Source organism: Bufo gargarizans, unplaced genomic scaffold (genome assembly GCF_014858855.1).
Source record: "Bufo gargarizans isolate SCDJY-AF-19 unplaced genomic scaffold, ASM1485885v1 original_scaffold_1649_pilon, whole genome shotgun sequence".
Classification (NCBI taxonomy): Eukaryota; Metazoa; Chordata; class Amphibia; order Anura; family Bufonidae; genus Bufo; species Bufo gargarizans.
Window position 1 is genome coordinate 294726 of NW_025334454.1, and position 19686 is coordinate 314411.

At 44.8% G+C, this 19686-nt stretch overlaps 1 protein-coding gene across 1 annotated transcript in view; it reads left to right on the plus strand.

Moving 5' to 3' along the window:
• Window positions 1–19686, plus strand: part of LOC122923489 (proline-serine-threonine phosphatase-interacting protein 2-like) — a 131368-nt gene that overhangs the window by 83351 nt on the left and 28331 nt on the right. Inside the window, exons 4-9 of the mRNA XM_044274313.1 lie at window positions 4083–4117; window positions 6574–6680; window positions 11098–11160; window positions 12334–12435; window positions 16067–16112; window positions 18554–18633. Of these exons, the coding sequence (XP_044130248.1) occupies window positions 4083–4117; window positions 6574–6680; window positions 11098–11160; window positions 12334–12435; window positions 16067–16112; window positions 18554–18633 (433 nt within the window). The remainder of the gene's footprint in view (window positions 1–4082; window positions 4118–6573; window positions 6681–11097; window positions 11161–12333; window positions 12436–16066; window positions 16113–18553; window positions 18634–19686) is intronic.

Below are 19686 nucleotides of genomic sequence, written 5' to 3' on the forward strand. Positions count from 1 at the left end.
AATTTGAGACAAAATATCTCATTTTTATTTATTAAAAAATACCAAATGTACAAACAATATGGAAAAATTAGCAATTATCAAAATTTCTATTTGTCTGCTTTTAAAACAGATAGTGATACCTCCTAAAATCGTTATTACTATATATTTCCCATATGTCTACTTCATGTTTTGATCATTTTGTAAATTACATTTTGGGGGCAAACTTTGTTAACCCTTTAGGTGTTCCACAAGAATTAAAGGGAGTCTGTCATCAGTATTTCACGTTTGTAACCCCTCCCATACCTTTCTAGCATGCTTACAGTTAAAAACGTTACCTTTAGCATCAATCCTGGACTTATAACATCTTTGTAACATATGCAAATGAGGGCTCGCAAGTGCCCAGGGGCGGCATTACCCTCGTAGGTGCCCAGCTAGCTCAGCCTTTTCTTCGCTTCCCCCCACCCCTTCCTTCCCTCCGCCCATCCTTTCCTTCTGACCGCCTATCTACTAACTTGTTGTTTCGCCGAGATCCTGCGCCTGCGCGCTCAGTCCGTCGGCCGGCGCATGTGCACTGCGATGACCATTCCTTGTACGGCATCACAGTAACTAATGTGCATGCACCAGCTTCGCGCTGTTAGCCGCCGGTGCATGCGCATTAATTACTGTGATGCCGTACAAGGAATGGGCATCGCAGTGCGCATGCGCCGGCCGACGGACTGAGCGCGCAGGCGTGGGATCTCGGCGAGACAACAAGTTAGTAGATAGGCGGTCAGAGGGAAAGGATGGGTGGGCGGAGGGAAGTGAAGAAAAGGCTGAGCTAGCAGGGCACCTTACGAGGGTGACGCCGCCCCTGGGCACTTGCGAGCCCTCATTTGCATATGTTACAAAGATGTTTTTTGACGTTTTATAAGTCCAGGATTGATGCTAAAGGTAACGTTTTTTATTAATTGTAAGCATGCTAGAAAGCTATGGGAAGGGTTACAAACGTGAAATGCTGATGACTCCCTTTAAAGGAAAATAGAGATGAAATTTCAGAATTTCACTTTTTTGGCGGATTTTCCATTTTAATCCATTTTTTCCAGTAACAAAGCAAGGGTTAACAGCCAAACAAAACTCAATATTTATAACCCCGATTCTGTAGTTTACAGAAACACCCTATATGTGGTCGTAAACTGCTGTACGGGCACACGGCAGGGCACAGAAGGAAAGGAGCACCATGTGGTTTTTGGAGGGCAGATTTCACTGGGATAATTTTAAGCTGCAATGTCCCATTTGAAGACCCCCCTGATGCACCCCTAGAGTAGAAACTCCAAAAACAGACCCCATTTTGGACACTACGGGATAAGGTGTCAGTTTTGTTGGTACTATTTCAGGGTACATATGATTTTTGTTGCTCTATATTACACTTTTTGTGGGGCAAGGTAAGAAAAAATAGCTGTTTTAGCACCGTTTTTATTTTTTGTTATTTACAATGTTCACCTGACAGGTTAGATCATGTGGTATTTTTTATAGAGCAGGTTGTTACAGACGCGACAATACCAAATATGACTACTTTTTTGGTTGTTTGTTTCAGTTTTACATAATAAAGCATTTTTGTAAAAAATGATATTTCTTTTGTGTCTCCATATTCTGAAAGTCATTTTTTTTTTGTAGGGGCTCATTTTTTTTGGTATAAGATGACGGTTTGATTGGTACTATTTTAGGGTGCATTTGACTTTTTGATCGCTTGATATTAGACTTTTTGTGATGTAAGGTGACACTTTTATTTTTTACGGTGTTCACCTGAGGGTTTAGTTCATGTTATATATTTACAGCAGGTTCTTATGGACGCGGCAATACCTAATATGTATACCTTTTTTAATTTATTTTAGTTTTACACAATAACAGCATTTTTTAAATAAATAAAAATCATGTTTTAGTGTCTCCATAGTCTGAGAGCCATAGTTTTTTTTGTTTTGTTTTTGGGCAATTGTCCTAGGTAGGGTCTCATTTTTTGCGGGATGAGATGACAGTTTGATTGGTATTATTTTGGGGTGCATATGACTTTTTGATTGTTTGGTATTACACTTTTTGTGATGCAAGGTGACAAAAAATGTCTGTACGGACTAGCCAATCGGAGCGATTGCCAGCCCGAGATTGCCCTCATTGGTCCCGAGCTGGTTAGCTGATATCCCTGGCTGTGTGTAACAGCCGGGGTCTCAGCGCTGTCACCATGTCTGCATACATGGTGACAGTTTAATGCCATGAGGTGTATACTCGTCATGGAGTACTAAGTAGAAGTGCTCCATGACGAGTATACACATCAAATAGCACTAAGGGGCTAATATACCACTATTCACCTGTTTGATACCTGGGAGATTAACTGAAAGTGGTATATTAGTGGTATATTAATAGTGGTATATTAGCACTAAGGGGCTAATATACCACTATTCACCTGTTTGATACCTGGGAGATTAACTGAAAGCTTGGTCTCATAATAAAGGGAAAGGTTATTGTATGGATATAATAAATGTCTGCAAGCAAAATTTTAAATAAATGTATATTGGAAAATTGTTCAACATCCTATTCTCTGAATAAATAAATGTTCGTGGCCTCTTCTCACCTTCCAGCTGCCCGTAATTCCCCTTTCCTTATCTGCAGTCTCACTGTAAGGGTACGTAGGTCAAATGACACTGCAATTTTTTTTTTTCAGTGGTATGTTAATAAGATTTGATAAAATCTTATCCACTGCGCTGATCCTGTAAAACACCCTTAATTAACCGCACACAAATCCACAATGGAAAATCCACTAAATGCCCAGAAACCTCCCAAATCAAATCTGGAGTAATACAATAAATGCTAGACAGGGAGGAGGGGGATGCAGCTGCAGCAGTATCTATCATTGCATTACTATTTGTACTATTATCTAGCATGAAAGTTACTTAAAGGGGCTATCCCATGATTAATATAAAAATCAGACATCATATAGTACATGACAACCTCTTTGTAACAAAGCTAGAACCAGCCCCGTACCTCACATGGATCCAGAGATCTCCCCATTCATTGCTCCAATTGTTCTGCTAGATTTATTTCAGACTGGAAGAGGAAGATGTCTTTTCTCTGGGATGTGTCCTTTCTTAGGCTACTTTCACACTAGCGTTGTTTTAATCCGGCGTTCAATTCCGACACTGGAACTGCCCGCCGGATCCGGAAAAACGTGTGAAAACGGATTACATTTGAATCCTGATCAGGCTTTCGATCACAATGGAAAAATGCATTGGAAAAAACGGATCCGCCATTTATGGACTTTAACTTTTTTTTCACATTTTTCGGGTTTAACATGCAAAAGCCGGATCCGTTTTGACTGAACACACAGGGCCGGATCCGGCGTTAATGCAAGTCAATGGGAAAAAAGCCTGATCAGGCGTTCAGTCAAAGTGTTCAGGCTTTTTGGCCGGAGGTAAAAATACTGCATGCTACGTTTTTCTGAAAAGCCTGATCAGTCAAAAAGACTGAACTGAAGACATCCTGATGCATCCTGAAGGACTGACTCTCCATTCAGAATGCATTAGGATAAAACTGATCAGTTCTTTTCCGGATTTGAGCCCCTAGGACGGAACTCAGCGCCGGAAAAGAAAAACGCTAGTGTGAAAGTACCCTTAGATGGCTTGTCCTTTCTTCTGCAGCTCTTTCCATGTAACAGACTCAGCTTCTAACAGTAGATACAACCATTGGCAGTTGAATATTTAACTGAGCATGTGCGACCACTTCAGTGAGGTGGACAATAAATAACAAAAATAGCAAACAGCAGGTGGCGCTATACAGATACCTTTTATTGAACAGCCCAGTGGCTATACTACATTTTTAATTACATCCAATTACAAAAAGTATTCAGAACCAGGTGCTAGTTTGAAAACTGTAGAATATTTTTGTGGCACAACCTCTATAAGAGGGAATTCATCATTGGAGGGGTTATTGGAACAGTGATTTCTTGATGCACTCCTTCCACTCTCTATAATCAGAATTTGAGACACAACTGATTTCAGAATGGTGAAATTCCCCTTTAATAAGGGTAATTTTGTTGCTATTTTTAAAGTAACCCCTCCTTTTTGTTTCTATTCCAGCACCCTTAAGAGGGCTCTAGATGTCTTCAAACAGCGTGAGTACTTTTTTCGTATATGAACAGTGTACAGTTTTCAGTTCTGTGATAATTTTAGGAAACCTATCCCACTGAACATGGTGTCCAATCTGCAGGCAGCTTGTTATAGAGCAGGAGGATATATATTGTATTTTTTCGCTCCATAAAACCGATTTTTCCTCCAAAAGTGTGTGTGTGGGAAATGTTGGTGCGTCTTATAAAGCGAATACTAGTGAGCACTTCCTGGAAGCACTCACTAGTATGCGGTAGGCGTAGGGAGCGGTGAATACAGCATTCCTGGTGCTGGCTTTACTCACAGCTCCCTGTCCTGGCTGCACACGTAGTGCGCACTCTATGACCTGATGCTGTTCAATGGCAGGTCACCGTGCAGAGCGGGCGAGGGAAGAGCAGGAAGGGTGGCAGTGCCCTCCGGAGACGTAAGTTATTTTAATTATTTTTGGTCTCATATTAATTGGGGTCTGATCTGAGGTCTGATGAAGACTGGGGGTCTAATATGGGGGTCTGATGAAAACAAGGGGTCTGATCTGAGGTCTTCTGAATAAGATTTATTTTTTCAGATTTTTCTCCTTCTAGGTGCGTGTTATCATCTGGTAGGAGAAAAATATAGTTGTTTTGCATGAAAATATTAACTAGAATTTGTAAACTATTAATTTAAATTCCTGATAATTTTGGAGTTAGGAGTTCACCATTTGGGAGTTAGGAGTCCAGTGGTGGCCCTGTCATTGATTGACAGCCGTCCTTGAGTAAGCGTGCCTACAGAGACAGCTGTCAGTCACAGGATCACCCACTGGTCTTCTGAGCCCAGAATAAGCAGAGATATAAATGTATAATTTACAAGTTTTACTGATACTTTTCCCCACAAACTATATATCAATCTTCTCAGCTCCTCCAGCAGACTGCCCGCTCAAGGTGACAGGTTCCCTATAACTTCATAATATAACTTTACAGGAGTCACAATTCCATGTTTTTTTTTTTTTCTGGCAAAAAGTCCAAATTCCCCACTTCACTTCTTAGTGTCATAGACATTTTTGATAAAATGATGGCTGCCTATAGCCACCACTAGGGGGCAGGGGCTCACTTCATGTAATATTTGCTGCTTGCAATGAACTCTTGTATAATTCTTTACGCACTCAGCTCCCCCTAGTGGCAGCTGCAGGTAAACAGAATTTTAATATTTAGGAGAAAGACCCCTTTCTACCACAGCCAATGGAGCGGATGCCTCTACAGTAGGTAGGCCACTGGTTTACATCTTAATGGACAGACTAAAGTGGACCCGTCGCCGTCCCATGACTTGTCTGTTTTAGTAACTACTTCATTCCCCATTAAACGACAATTCTGGGGCATCTTTTGATAATGCTGCATTGTGCTGTTCCTCTGTTATCCCTCCCGGAAACTAAAAATAAATAAATATACAGTACAACTAGGTGTTACCATTCCCCTTCTGAAATAGGCATGTCCCTACACAATCAGATTTGTTAATAGACGTGTCAGATAGTGTTGAAAAAAAAAAATGTTGGCGCCAGGAAACCATCAACAAGCTGCTGATGACGGATCTTTTGTTCTTACTACTTATTATAATGGTGGAGCACTTTCAATGAGCTGTGGGTCTATTTGGTTTATTGGCACTTTCATTCTGCTGATCTGCAAAAATTTATATTACAATAAAAAAAAGCCACAATAAGATTTGCTGACAGCTTTTAATGTTCTTGTTGATGGTTTCCATCAAGTCAGTTTTTTTTTTTGAAAGATAAAACAAAACAGTAAAAAAAAAAAAAAAAATATTACAGTTCATAAAATTGCCTGCTATCTGGAATCTGCTTCCTCATTAAAGGGGTTGTCCCATCTCGCCGTTTTCAGATCCGGGACAGTTGGGGAGTTATGTTTACTCGATGTTTCTGAATCAGAAATCCTGCAGAAAACAACACAGGGGTGAATTTCCTGCTGATCTTTTCCATGTTTCAGGAATGGCTTACGGTTTGGGGCTCCGCTAATTGCAGACGGTGCAGAGGGGGGAGGCTTCTGCTGCAGCCAGCTGTCTTACAGCTATACACAGTTTTGGGAGAAGGAGTGGGACATAGACGCTGGGCTCAGCCAAGGATGCAGGTGTTTTCAATGGGAAGAGTGGTTTAGGCGCCAGACTCCTGTAGCAGGAGCTTATCTCCCAGAGAACAGTAGGATCGGGCATGCTGAAACCGAACTGCTCAATCTTTCTCTCCCCTGGTGGCAGACGCGAGAGGCTCTCATACACATTAGACGGTCATTCAGCGGGTTCAGACGAGGTACATCTATTGTGTATTGCCAACTGTAGATCACAACCAGGTGACATCTTCCATATTAACGGAGGTTTGACGACTCGATAGAAGGTGATAATTGGATTAGTGCCAAGAAGACGTAACGAGGCTGGAATGTGGCGATTACTCTTCTGTCACCTTTAATTTGAGTTTTCTTTTTGGCAGAAATCGACAATATCGCTCAGTGTCACATCCAGCTGGCGGTGACTCTACGAGAAGAAGCCAAGAGAATGGAGGAGTTCAGGGAGCGGCAGAGGGCAGAGCGCAAGAGGGTAAGAAACCGCCATCACTGCTCCTAGGTACTCGCCACCAACCAGGCGGCTCCGCATGTGATGGAGGCTATGTAGTGGTATAGCATAGACCGGAATTGTGTTGTGGTCATGTTCAGTGCTCGGGTCATGTTGGCGGTTGTGGTTTTCCATGTATAGAGTATAATAGAATTGTGCTATTGTCATGTCCAGTGGCCGAGTCATGTTGGGGGTTGTAGTTTTCCATGTCTAGAGTGTAACAGAATTCATTTATGGCTATATCCAGTGGTCAGGTCATGTTAGGAGTTGTAATTCTCTGTGTATAGAGTGTAATAGAATTGTTTTACAGTTATATCCAGTGGTCAGGTCATATTGGGAGTTGTAGTGCTCTGTGTATAGAGTATAATACAATTGTTTTATAGTTATGTCCACTGGACGGGTCCTGTTGGGAGTTGTAGTGCTTTATGTACAGAGTATAATAGAATTGCTTTATGGTCATGTCCAGTGGTCAGGTCATATTGGGAGGCGTAGTTTTCTATGTATAGAGTATAATACAATTGTATTATGGACAGTATTCAAGGCATGCTAGGAGTAGTGTTCTATGAACTAAGGCTACTTTCACACTGGCGATAGCCTTTTCCAGCAGGCTTTTCCAAGGCAGTGTAGTTTTATTCCGCCTGACCTCCGGCCCGCCCCCATCATAGTGAATGCGGTAGCACGGATCCGGCAGGCTGTCCCCCCCCCCGCCGGAAATGGCTACCGCAAGTGTGAAAGTAGCCTTAGTATAATAGCAATGTATTATGAACATGACCAGTGGTCAGGTCCTGTTGGGGGTTGTAGTATTCTATATGTAGAATATAATAGCATTGCCACCATTGCTGCAAGGTTAGAACTTAGTCTTAAAGGGGTTCAGCTCTGAACCCGGACAGCCCTCCATTTTCACCCAGGCAGCCCCCCTGACATGAGCATCGGAGCAGTTCATGCTCCGATGCTCTCCTTTGCCCTGCGCTAAATTGCGCAGGGCAAAGGCATTTTTCTGAGTTCCGGTGACATACCGGGCTCTCTATGGGGCCGACAGGAACCCCGGTGACGTCACCGGCACTGAAGGGCGGTATTTAGCTCTGCCCTAGCCAGTAAAATGGCTAGGGCAGAGCTAAAGCCCGCCCCTCAGAGCCTGTGACGTCACCGAACACACTGCCGGGCGGAAGTTACCGCCCGGCAGTGTGTTATTGAAAACAAAAGAGCCCGTGCCCTGCGCGATTTAGCGCAGGGCACAGGAGCGCATCGGAGCATGAGATGCTCCGATGCTAGGCTCAGGGATGCTGCCGGGGTGAAAATAACGATATGTCCGGGTTCAGCTCTGAACCCGGACAACCCCTTTAAGACTGCATACTAGGAATGGTGCAGCATATCCCCAGGCAATAGCGGAGTGAAGTGACTAATGCGGTGAGCGACCTACAGTCCGGCTGTTAGTCGGTGGACGGCGGAGCGGAGGGACGCGTTTCCTCTTTCACCATATCGCAATGTGAGCAGTTCATGATCTTCACTTTCACAGAGTCTGGTGACAATGAGGACCTGGAGAGTTGTGCCGCTCATATCTACATCCAGATAATTATATGCAAACAATGAATTGCAAGAAAAAAAAACTTCCTCCACTTCACGTTAGGCCTCATGCACACGACCGTTGTTGTGTTCCATTCCGCAAAATGGGGTTCCGTTGTTCCGTGTCCGTTTTTTGTTTCCGTGTGTCTTCCTTTATTTTTGGAGGATCTCCAGACATGAAGGAAAGTAAAAAAAAAAATCTAAGTCAAGTTTGCCTTGCAAATGATAGGAAAAACACGGACGCGGATGACAATCTTGTGTGCCTCCGCGTTTTTTCACGGACCCATTGACTTGAATGGGTCCGCGAACCGTTTTCCGTGAAAAAAATAGGACAGGTTATATTTTTTTGACGGACTGAAACCACGGATCACGGACGCGGATGACAAACGGTGCATTAGCCGAGTTTTCAACGGACCCATTGAAAGTCAATGGGTCCGCAGAAAATCACGAAAAACGGAACAACGGACACGGAATGAAACAACGGTCGTGTGCATGAGGCCTAACGCTGATGAGACCAAATCCGATGTGCACTAGAGAAACTGCTCAGGGTGGTTCCTATGAGGGGGGCCTAATGAATGACATGGATGTGGTCATAAGTGGTGGACTTCATGGTCTTCATGCAGCACTGCAAGGGTCTGTCAGATCGAGAGGAGGGACCCTCTGTCAGATGACAGTGTGACTATGGTGGGTCAAGCTCTGTGCACTTCAGACAGTCCTTTCCATATGTCCCGCATGTTGAGGTGATGGAAGTACATTGCCCAATTCTGTATCTGGCTCTAGAGGCCGATAGATATCTACTGAAACAAATAGGTTGACTTTTAGCACGCGCGCGCCCCCTTCCCACCTCTTCACATTGGATAGATGGGCTCCGTTATAATTTCATGTACGATTCCAGCCTGAAATCTCACGCATGCGCTGTATTGCCATAATTCCAGCGCCTGCGCATTGTTCCTTGCTGCTGTCTATTTGTCTTAAGCGACTGAATGCGCAGACTCATGTGCTTCCGCGCGCCACAACACATTGCGTGCTCCTGGTCCTCTTAGTGACGTATACGCACTGCATTGTTTTGCGGCACGCTCGTGCACTGGTGAGCCTGCGCACGTTTACACTGCTTATATGGCCTTTTTGAACACACACGTGACTAAAAATTACTTTTTATAAAGCTGTAAAAACAAGGTTTTAATGGAATGCAAATTAGCGCTCGCAAGGGCGGCGTTCTGGCTGTAAGTGCCCTGGCCCCTTGGCGTTTTCTGTGTGCTTCTAAAGCCCCTTACAGACGAGCGTGAGCGGATTAGGTCTGGATGCATTGCGGATGCGTTCAGTGAAAAATGCGCGATTTCACAAGCAAGTCCATTCAGTTTTGCCTGCGATTCCATTTAGTTCAGTTTTTATCTCACAGGTGCAATGCTATTTAATGCGTTTTGCACGTGCGTGATAAAAAAAGCAGAAGGCTTACAAACAACATCTCTTAGCAACCATCCGTGAAAAATGCATCGCTTCTGCACTTGCTTGCGGATGCAATGCGATTTTTACACAGCCCAATTCACTTCTATGGGGCCAACGGTTCGTGAAAAACACAGAATATAGAACATGCTGCGATTTTCACGCAACGCACAAGTGATGCCTGAAAACCAACTAGGGCTGCAGTAAACTATTATTTTAGTAATCGAGTATTCCATTTCATTATTTTTTACGATTAATTGAGTAATCTAATAAGGCCTCATGCACACAACCATTGTGTGCATCCGCGGCTGTTGTTCCGTTTTCAGTTTTTGACTTTGACTTTCAATGGGTCCATGGAAAAATCGGAAAATGCACCGTTTGGCATCCGCGTCCGTGTTTCCAGTCCGCACCTCTGTCCCTACCTACTTGCATGACCCGTCCTATCTGACGGTGTACAACTTGGAGGCGGTCCGTAGCTTAAATACGTGCAGGGGCCTAAAAGCAAAGGAAAACCGTGAACAGAGTCAGGGAAGCATAAGTCAAATACCAGGAGGTCACGCAGTACCCAGGGAAAAACACAATAGCAAGGTCACAAACAAAGCCGAGGTCGGAAACAAAGAGGTCACGTTAAGTACAAATGGAGGTAGCGAGGTCAAATCAAGCAAGGTCTGAATCTATAAAGAAACTGGTGAGGGTAACTAGACCAATCACAGGCAACCTGTGGTCAGCAGGCTGCCTGTTTAAATAGCCCTGACTGGTAAGTCACATGACTTGGACAGCGTCACGTGACTCACATTACACAGACCAACACAGCCGAGCGTCGATTTATCATTATCGGCGCTCGGCTCCCCTGCTGCTAGTAGTCTAGGGTAACGCCGGCCGCGCTGAGGAGGTGCGTGGTCTCTGTGGAGGTGCTGCAAGCTCCCCGTTACAGTTATGGTGCGTTTTTTTTGAAAATTAAAGCAGCAAGTATCCAGGATCCATTGTGTATTCTAGGAGGAGATAGAAAGAACATTCTAAAGCTATTTAAAAAGAAGCAACCCCCGACTCTTTGTAAGTTGGGTTCTGACCTACATGGTCAGATGGTGCAAGACGCTTCCTGTATCTCGGCTTGAGAAAGGTATGCGGCCATAAATGGCTGCTATTTCTTAAAGAAACGGGCAACTTTACACTCCCCATGTCTTTCCGTCTACACTTTATCTATTTGTAAATAGTATTTCAGCTGCTGAGTAATATCAGACGTAGAGGGCACCAAATAGACACCGCTTGGCCACTAGCAGAGGATGCTCATCACTTGATTTTAATGATGACATGGCAGGAGATAATCAAAATTGAACTGTGACCGAAAAAAAAAAAAACGTGGCTACCCGTGTAAACCTTCAAATATTCTTTGCAGATAGAAGCTGCCATGGATAGCATTCACAAGCAGAGACAGCTACAGTACAAGAGGACTGTGGAGGTAATTATGGCAGTGTAATTATAATACCGCCGACATGGTGATCCCAGAGCGGCAGTCTTCAACCTGGGGCGATATAGCTGTTGCTGTTATAACTCCCAGCATGTCAAGGCATGCAGGGAGTTATAGTTTTGCAACATCTGGAGAACCACAGGTCGCCATCCACTGCCCTGGAGACTGCTGTAAGGCTACGACCACACGGCGCAGTTGTGTGGTACTAGTGACGTGGCCGCACGGGTTACAGCAGTCTCTAATTAAACTAATGAGACCGCACTGTTCGGCAAGTCTGTATTGTTAATGGGCACGTACTGGGCATTGAAGGTGGCGTGTGGACATTAACAATACAGACCAACTAAACAGTGTGGCATCACTAGTATATTTAGAGCCCGCTGCGGCATGTACACCCGTACGGTATACAAACGCAGCGCAGCCGCATTGCAAGCACTTGTGTGCTTATGCGCACTCTCATGGTCCCGCCACCGGAGCTTTTACCTATAGTTAAAGGAATGTTAAGAAAGTATGCTGAGGGTCTGACCACCATGTACCCTATTTGAATGTAGTGGTGGTCACACATGCACACTATGGCTCCATTCAATATCTATGGGACTGATGGAGATAGTTGAGCACTGTCCTCAGCGACTGCATCTCTGTCAGTCCCATAAGCACCGACTGGCATGGTAGTGTGACCAGTGAATCAGGCGACACAGGACTCAGTCCTTGCTATTGGTGGGGGTCCCAGTGGCAACCTGATTAGTACATGCTCGTACCCGACACTGTGCACACAAATACGCAGACAGCAGGGACAAAGATTGGGCCCCGCATTTTGCGGAACGAAATTGCGGACCCATTCATTTCTATGGGGCAGCACGATGTGCTGCCCAGACACGGAATTGCGGACCCGCACTCCCGGGTCCGCAATTCCGTTCCCCAAAAAAATAGAACCTGTCCTATTCTTGTCCGTAATTGCGGACAAGAACAGGCATATTCTATTAGTGCCGGCAATGTGCGGTCCGCAAAATGCGGAACGCACATTGCCGCTGTCCGTGTTTTGCGGATCCGCAAAACACGTTGCGGACGTGTGAATGGACCCTTACTGCGTACGTATGTGGACAGTACCACCCGTCTCAGTCAATGAAGGCTGAAAACTGATCTCCTCCTTTCTGCTGATCCCCTCAGAGTAAGAAGACGTATGAGCAGAGGTGTCGGGAGAAGGAGGAGGCAGAGGGGAACGTCTCCCGCTGCAACAAAAACAACATGAATCAAAAGCAACAGGACAAGGTATTGTAACAAGTGCGGAGAAGGGCCACATGCCAGTACCGTGGCATTTAGTGTCACTCAGCGTTTAGGGTGTATTCACACACCGCAGGTTTGTTGCAGAAATGTGCGCATCTAAAAAGTCTGTTCCATACACCTGAACTGGGACGTTTCTGCAACAAGCACATGGATTGCTAAAAGCCCTACCCAGATGAATAGGACAGTCACAGAAATGACAAATCTGCCATGTGTGAATACATCCTAAAGCTGGCCATACACATTGGGGGTCATTTATTAATGGACTTGCGACTATTCTAGTCGTAAAGATTGTTGCAAGTCCATTTTTTGCCCAGCCGGGCAACAATATTTAGTTGCATCGCCGGATTTACTCCGTCTTGGGCAGGACGAGGGTGGAGCTGTAAACATGCGTACCTGTTGGCGAAATACTACTGCAGTACTTTTTCCGCTAGGCACATGGACTGACATAAGTTCACCTAATTTATGAAATCGTCATGAGTTAGCCAGCGTAGGGGGAATCTAAGACTGGCGTAAAAAGCCGGTCTTAGTAAACGACCCCCATTAGATTAATGTCAGCCAAACGCATGAATTATGGCGGGACCATATGTATAGGGGGAGGGGGGGATGCAGTTAGACCTCAACATGCTCAATCCTTTTGTTCATAGGGAGACGAGCCACTGCCAGACTTACTCCCCTCTCCCCATTCAGAACACATGCATGCTTAGTCAAGATGAGCATTTTTGTCTGGCCGAATCCTGGCGCGAATACCGAAAACAGGCCGGATCCCCGCACGGTCCTATTATAGTCAATGGGCCTGGCGGTGCTCCAGCCGTTTTCGGCTATGCAGGATATGATGAACTCTGCCGGATGCTTTTAACGCTAGTGTGAAACTAGGCTGTAGCGGCCATACAGGCGAGATACCTGACGTCTGAAGGAGAGTTCGCCTAACAGCTGTCTCTCTCACTGTCCTTATGCACATGCATCCTCGGCTGAGCACGTATGTGTTGTGAATGGCAAGAGGGAGAAAGTTGCTGCCGGACACCTCTGGCAGCTGCTCATTTCCCCGAGAACAAAAGGATTGGACATGTTGACATCCCACAAGCCTCCATAGACCTTGGATAGCTGGATGATCCCACCAAAATCAGTGGGTTTAGATCTAAGGCTGCATTCACATTTGCAGCGGAGGTTTCATTAGGGTCCTCCATTGTAGAGTCCAGCACAAGGCAGGACAAACAACGCCAAAGAAGTAGGACAAGGCATGAAGTGGTATTTTGTCTGGCAAACTGGAAGGACCCCATTATAGTCAGTGGGTCCGATTGGGTTCTGTTGGTGTTCGGCATATGCGGTGGAAAGTCCATTGCCACACATCTGAACCTTGCCTAAGGTTTATGGCCAGCTTGAGGGCTCATGCACACGACCGTGGTTTTGGTCGGCATCTGATCCGCATTTTTTGCTGGTCAGATGCGGACCCATTCACTTCAATGGGGCTGCAAAATATGCGGACAGCACATGGTTGCGGCCCTGCAAAAAAGTTGGAACATGTCCTATTCTTCTCTGTTTTGCAGGCAAGGATTTGGGGGGTACCATCTCTCCTTGGGGGGAGAGCGCCTTAAATCGGTGTAAGGAGACTACATGCTCCTCTGGAATTCTGGGAAGAAAGGGATGCAAATGAGCTCTTAACATAGGACAGTTCTACAAAGGGCAAGATGTACCGTTCCGCAAAATGTGAAATGCACACGGCCGGTATCTGTGTTTTGCGGATTTGCCATTTGCGGACTGCAAAAACTGATAGTGTGCAAGAGCCCTTAGGCATAGGAAAGTACGGACTATATATCTACCAATACCAATACTAGGGGATGATTTATCAAAACGAGAGCAATAGAAAAGTGTAACAACCAACAGGTGTCTACCTACAGTGCCTGGCAAAAGTATTCAGCCCCTTTGACTTTTTTACAGCCTTTCATTCAATGTTTTGTTAATCTGAATTTTATGTGATGAATCAGAACACAATAGTCTAAGTTGGTGAAGTGAAATGAGAAAAATATATAAATAAATAAAACTATTGTTTAGAAATAGAAAACAGAAAATTGGCATGTGTGTATGTATTCACCCCCTTTGTTAGGAAGCCCATAAAAAGCTCTGGTGCAACCAATTCCCTTCAGAAGTCACATAATTAGTGAAATGATGTCCACCTGTGTGCAATCTAAGTGTCACATGATCTGTCATTACATATACACACCTTTTTTGGCCCCAGAGGCTGCAACACCTAAGCAAGAGGCATCACTAACCAGACACTGCCATGAAGACCAAGGAACTCTCCAAACAAGTAAGGGACAATGTTGTTGAGAAGTACAAGTCAGGGTTAAGTTATAAAAAAATATCCAAATCTTTGATGATCCCCAGGGAGCACCATCAAATCTATCATAACCAAATGGAAAGAACATGGCACAACAGCAAACCTGCCAAGAGACGGCTGCCCACCAAAACAGGGCATTAATCAGAGAGGCAGCACAGAGACTTAAGGTAACCCTGGAGGAGGTGCAGAGTTCCACAGCAGAGACTGGAGTATCTGTACATAGGACGACAATAAGCCGTACGCTCCATAGAGTTGGGCTTTATGGCAGAGTGGCCAGAAGAAAGCCATTACTTTCAGCTAAAAACAAAAAGGCACGTTGTGAGTTTGCAAAAAGGCCTGTGGGAGACTCCCACAATGTATGGAGGAAGGTGCTCTGGTCTGATGAGACTAAGACTTAACTTTTCGGCCATCAAAGAAAACGCTATGTCTGGCGCAAACCCAACACATTACATCACCCAAAGAACACCATCCCCACAGTGAGACATGGTGGTGGCAGCATCATGCTGGGGGGGACTGGGAAACTGGTCAGAGTTGAGGGAAAGATGGATGGTGCTAAATACAGGGATAATCTTCAGCAAAACCTGTACCACTCTGTGCGTGATTTGAGGCTAGGATGGAGGATCACCTTCCAGCAGGACAATGACCCGAAACACACGGCTAAAGCAACACTTGAGTGGTTTAAAGGGAAACAGGTAAATGTGTTGGAATGACCTAGTCACAGCCCAGATCTCAATCCAATAGAAAATCTGTGGTCAGACTTAAAGATTGCTGTTCACAAGCGCAAACCATCCAACTTGAAGGAGCTGGAGCAGATTGGCAAAGAGGAATGGGCAAAAATCCCAGTGGTAAGATGTGGCAACTGCTCATAGAGACTTATCCAAAGCGACTGTGATTGCCGGAAAAGGTGGTTCTACAAAGCATTGACTTTAGGGGGGTGAATAGTTATTCACATTGACTTTTTCAGTTATTTTGTCCTATTTGTTGTTTGCTTCACAGTAAAAGAAAAACATCTTCAAAGTTGTGGGCATGTTCTGTAAATTAAATGATGCAAATCCTCAAACAATCCATGTTAATTCCAGGTTGTGAGGTACCAAAATACAAAAAAAGTCAAGGGGGGTGAATACTTTTGAAAGGCACTGTACCTACAAACCTAAACGGCACCAACCTGCTACGTACATATTGACCATGACAGGGCGCCTGCAGTTTGGGGCCGCTCTGTGCTTAGAGGTCTGAATCCATCTTACTTACCCTCCGATTTACCTTTCTTGTTATCTGATGCAGATTTATGCAAAACTAGCGCACTCAAAAGTGATGGCCGAAGACGCAGGTAACTCATTATTTTAATTATATAATAACTGTATTTGGAGATGGTGGTTGTACAGTCTCTAACTGGAAGCTCCTGGGCCCTAATTCAAAATCCAACAGGGGCCCCGCCACCTCCCATGTGCCATTTCTAATACTGAGGTCTTCTTATGGGGCTCCCTCAGGACCAGGACGAGACTACTACTTTTGTTCTTTATTTCTATAGCACCAGCATATTCTGCAGCACATTACAATCAAACATTACAGAGTAACCTACTAGGGGGTCCGTGCTCCCAAGAGCTTACAATCTGTAGGAGCTGGGCATTGTCTGGGATAGGACATTCCAGACAACGGGTGCAGTCTTGGAGACGGGAGTGGAAAGTGTGGATTATGGAAGAGGTTAGATTTAGATCATTTTTTAGAATGGAGATCACAGTTCAGGTGCTAGACAGAGATGATGGAGGTCATGTTTAGACTGGCACAGGGTAAAGGCACGGGTGCAAAGACCGGCAAAGGGTAAAGGCACGGGTGCTGTCACGGATGGTGTAACAGAAAACAAGAAAATACAAATAAGGATCCGACTGGCTTGATCCGAAACTAAGGAACAAAAGGGTGACCCCTATTTAAGCCCTGAAACTCTCCCTGTCTTCTCAGCCCATGCAAAGATCTCAGTGATAGAAAATTGCATGCCCTTGTGCCTCAACTGTATGACACCTGAACACCTTATAATAGTGAGGGGACACGACCACCGGCTCCCTACACTAAATACGGAGGGAGTCAGGGTCACCTAGGATCAAGGCAACAGGAAAACACAAATAAATGAACAGACTTATCTTCAGAAGCATTAGTTGTAGCTTGCAGCATGAGCACACTCCAGGAAGTTGTATAAACCGCAAGGTGAGGCAGTATGGGAGGAGATATATAGGGAGGCAATCACTGCTAATAGATGACAGCTGGGAGAGGGAGGAGAGATGTCAAAACGAAAACAAAATAAAAGAAGATCATGCAGGAGGTACTGAAGAGCGTCTATCAGAGCTTCTCAAAGATCTGGTTGTGACAGGTGCAGCGACTGGCACAGGGTAAAAGGCACATGTGCAGCGACTGGCACAGGGTAAAGGCACTGGTACAGTCACTGGCACAGGGTTTAGTGAGTTGAAGACTCAGACTGTAATTAATTCTCAAGATAAGAGTAATTCAGATCAACAGTAAAAAATTTTGCTGTCTCTGGTATGAAAAGGGCAAATTCTGGGGAGGTACGGGTGACATAAGCGGGCAAATAACTGAATATATAGAGCAAAGGAAAGATGACTACACAATATCAAGTCAGCGGATTCTAACTATGGCCCATGAGGGACTGGAGGCTACTTGCAAAAATACATGGTGACTCAACAATTGCACTCTGGGCTCCCCCTCAAGGGCAGTACTGTCATCTTCTCTTCTGAACATTAAAATGACCCTCCAGTTAAATGAAAAAATTTTTTTTAATCACATTAAGGGCCCATTCACACAACCATATTTTTCTTTCCGCATCCGTTACAGACCAGATGCAGACCCATTCATTTCTACGGGACTGCAAAATCCACCGATGGCACACAGTGTGCTATCTGCTTCCGTATGTCCACATAAGAGAGAGAACATGTCCTATACTTGTCCACAAAATGCTGTCCATGGCCCCATTTAAGTCTATGGCTCTGCAAAAATGTGGATTACACACAGAATGTGCACACACGGAATGTCTTCCATATGCAATCCGTATTTTGCAGATCCGTGTCCACAAAATATAATGCCCCATCCTGTCACCTTTAAATCTTTATTAAAAATTATACTCTCCATTTTTTGGGAATCCGCAAAAAACGGAAGACAAGTGGAAACATACCTTCCATATTTTGCGGACATGTGGAAATATCACGGAATAGACTTTAGAGATTTTTTGCGGACCGCAAACATACGGTTGTGTGAATGGGCCCTAACTGGGGTATGAACACAACACTTACCTGGTGACCTCTATTTCATCTTTTCCAGGCTTCTATTCAGACATGCAAGATGGTCGCACCGCTTCACAGATTACCTGGTGCGCACTGTGCATTTCCTTCTTGTCCAGTCCTGCCTGCAGATTGGCCAGCAGCGCTCACGTGAACAGTGTTGGCCAACCAAAGAGGAGCATGAAGTGTCTTGGACTACTAAATGCACAGTAGACATCAAGTAGGCTGAGACATGGTACGTCCATCTTGGATGGCAGCAGAGGAGCCCAGGAACTGGCGGACCTTAAGCTGAAAAGGAGGTCACCAGTTAAGTGTTCTGCGTGTTCCCCAGTTAATGGAATTTTTTTTTCTTGAGCCGGAGGGTCACTTTAAGATTTGAAGCTCAGGCTTCCACTTTTAGACCTTGTACATGTGTAGGAGTGAGTCTGGCCTTTTAAGAAACCATGGGGCTGATGATGAAGTTGCCATCTCCTTTTTTATCCAGATAAAACCTACCAGCAAAATATTATTCATCTGGATAAAGTACGGGAAGACTGGCAGAAGGAGCACATTACGGCTTGTATGGTAACGTACCACCATTGATGATCCTGACATACCCTGTGTAAGGACGTGACAGATTTGAGGGCTTGCAGCCAATGTTCAAACCCACAAGATGTCACACGTTGCACCACAAAGGGGGAAATTCAGACAAATGTTTGGCAGAATTTAAATAAGAACTCCCGCAAAAAATGTATTCTCTGACCTGCTAGAAAGGTACATGATGTAATCTGTAATGAAGGTAATCTTCTTACCAGTGACTGTATTTGTGAGTTATAACCTCCCTTCTGATCCTCACCTGTGTCATGTGACCAGCAATCAGACTCTCCAAATAAAACAGCATCTTATGTGTGGACAGGAAGTCTGTTTCTCTGTGTATTCCTATGGGAACCTCAACATTAGTCTCATAGGAATGAATAGAGAAGAAACCGACTTCCTGTCTTGTGTCCGTTGGAGATTAGAGTGTTGGTCACATGACACAGCTGAGGATCAGAAGGGAGGCTATAACTCAGTTCTTCTTTAAATGCAAGGCCATCAATAACCCTCCTGACTTGGCCGGGCAAGTGTTTTCAGTGGGTAGAGGACTATAAACCACTACCAGAGGTAATAGAAGCACCCCCCCATACACCTTAAAGTGGCTCTCCCAGGTTAGGGGCTAAGTATCTGATCTGTGGTGGTGTGGCTCCTGGGGACCCCTAGCATGCTCGCTGCTGTTCCACCTCTCTATTTCTGTGGTAAACATTTTCTGCTGCATGTGAACATGGACATAAGTAACGGCTCAGTGGTAATGGTCACACAGGCTCAATGTATTCCAAAAAGGAGAAAAAGTCCAGCTCAATTTCTGAGGCTTGCAAGAATTTAAAGGTAAAGCTGTTTTGGAATCTCAAATCAGGAGTGGATCATGAAAGGAGAGAAGGTATAAATGTATCCCACCCCACAGATATCACTTTTCCCAAATACCACCCTTTATTAAAACTGCCTTAGGCCTCATGCACACGACCGTTGTGTGTTTTGCGGTCCGCGAAAACAGGAACGTTTTTCTTTCCCTTTTACGTTCCGTTTTTTGCGTTCCGTATACGG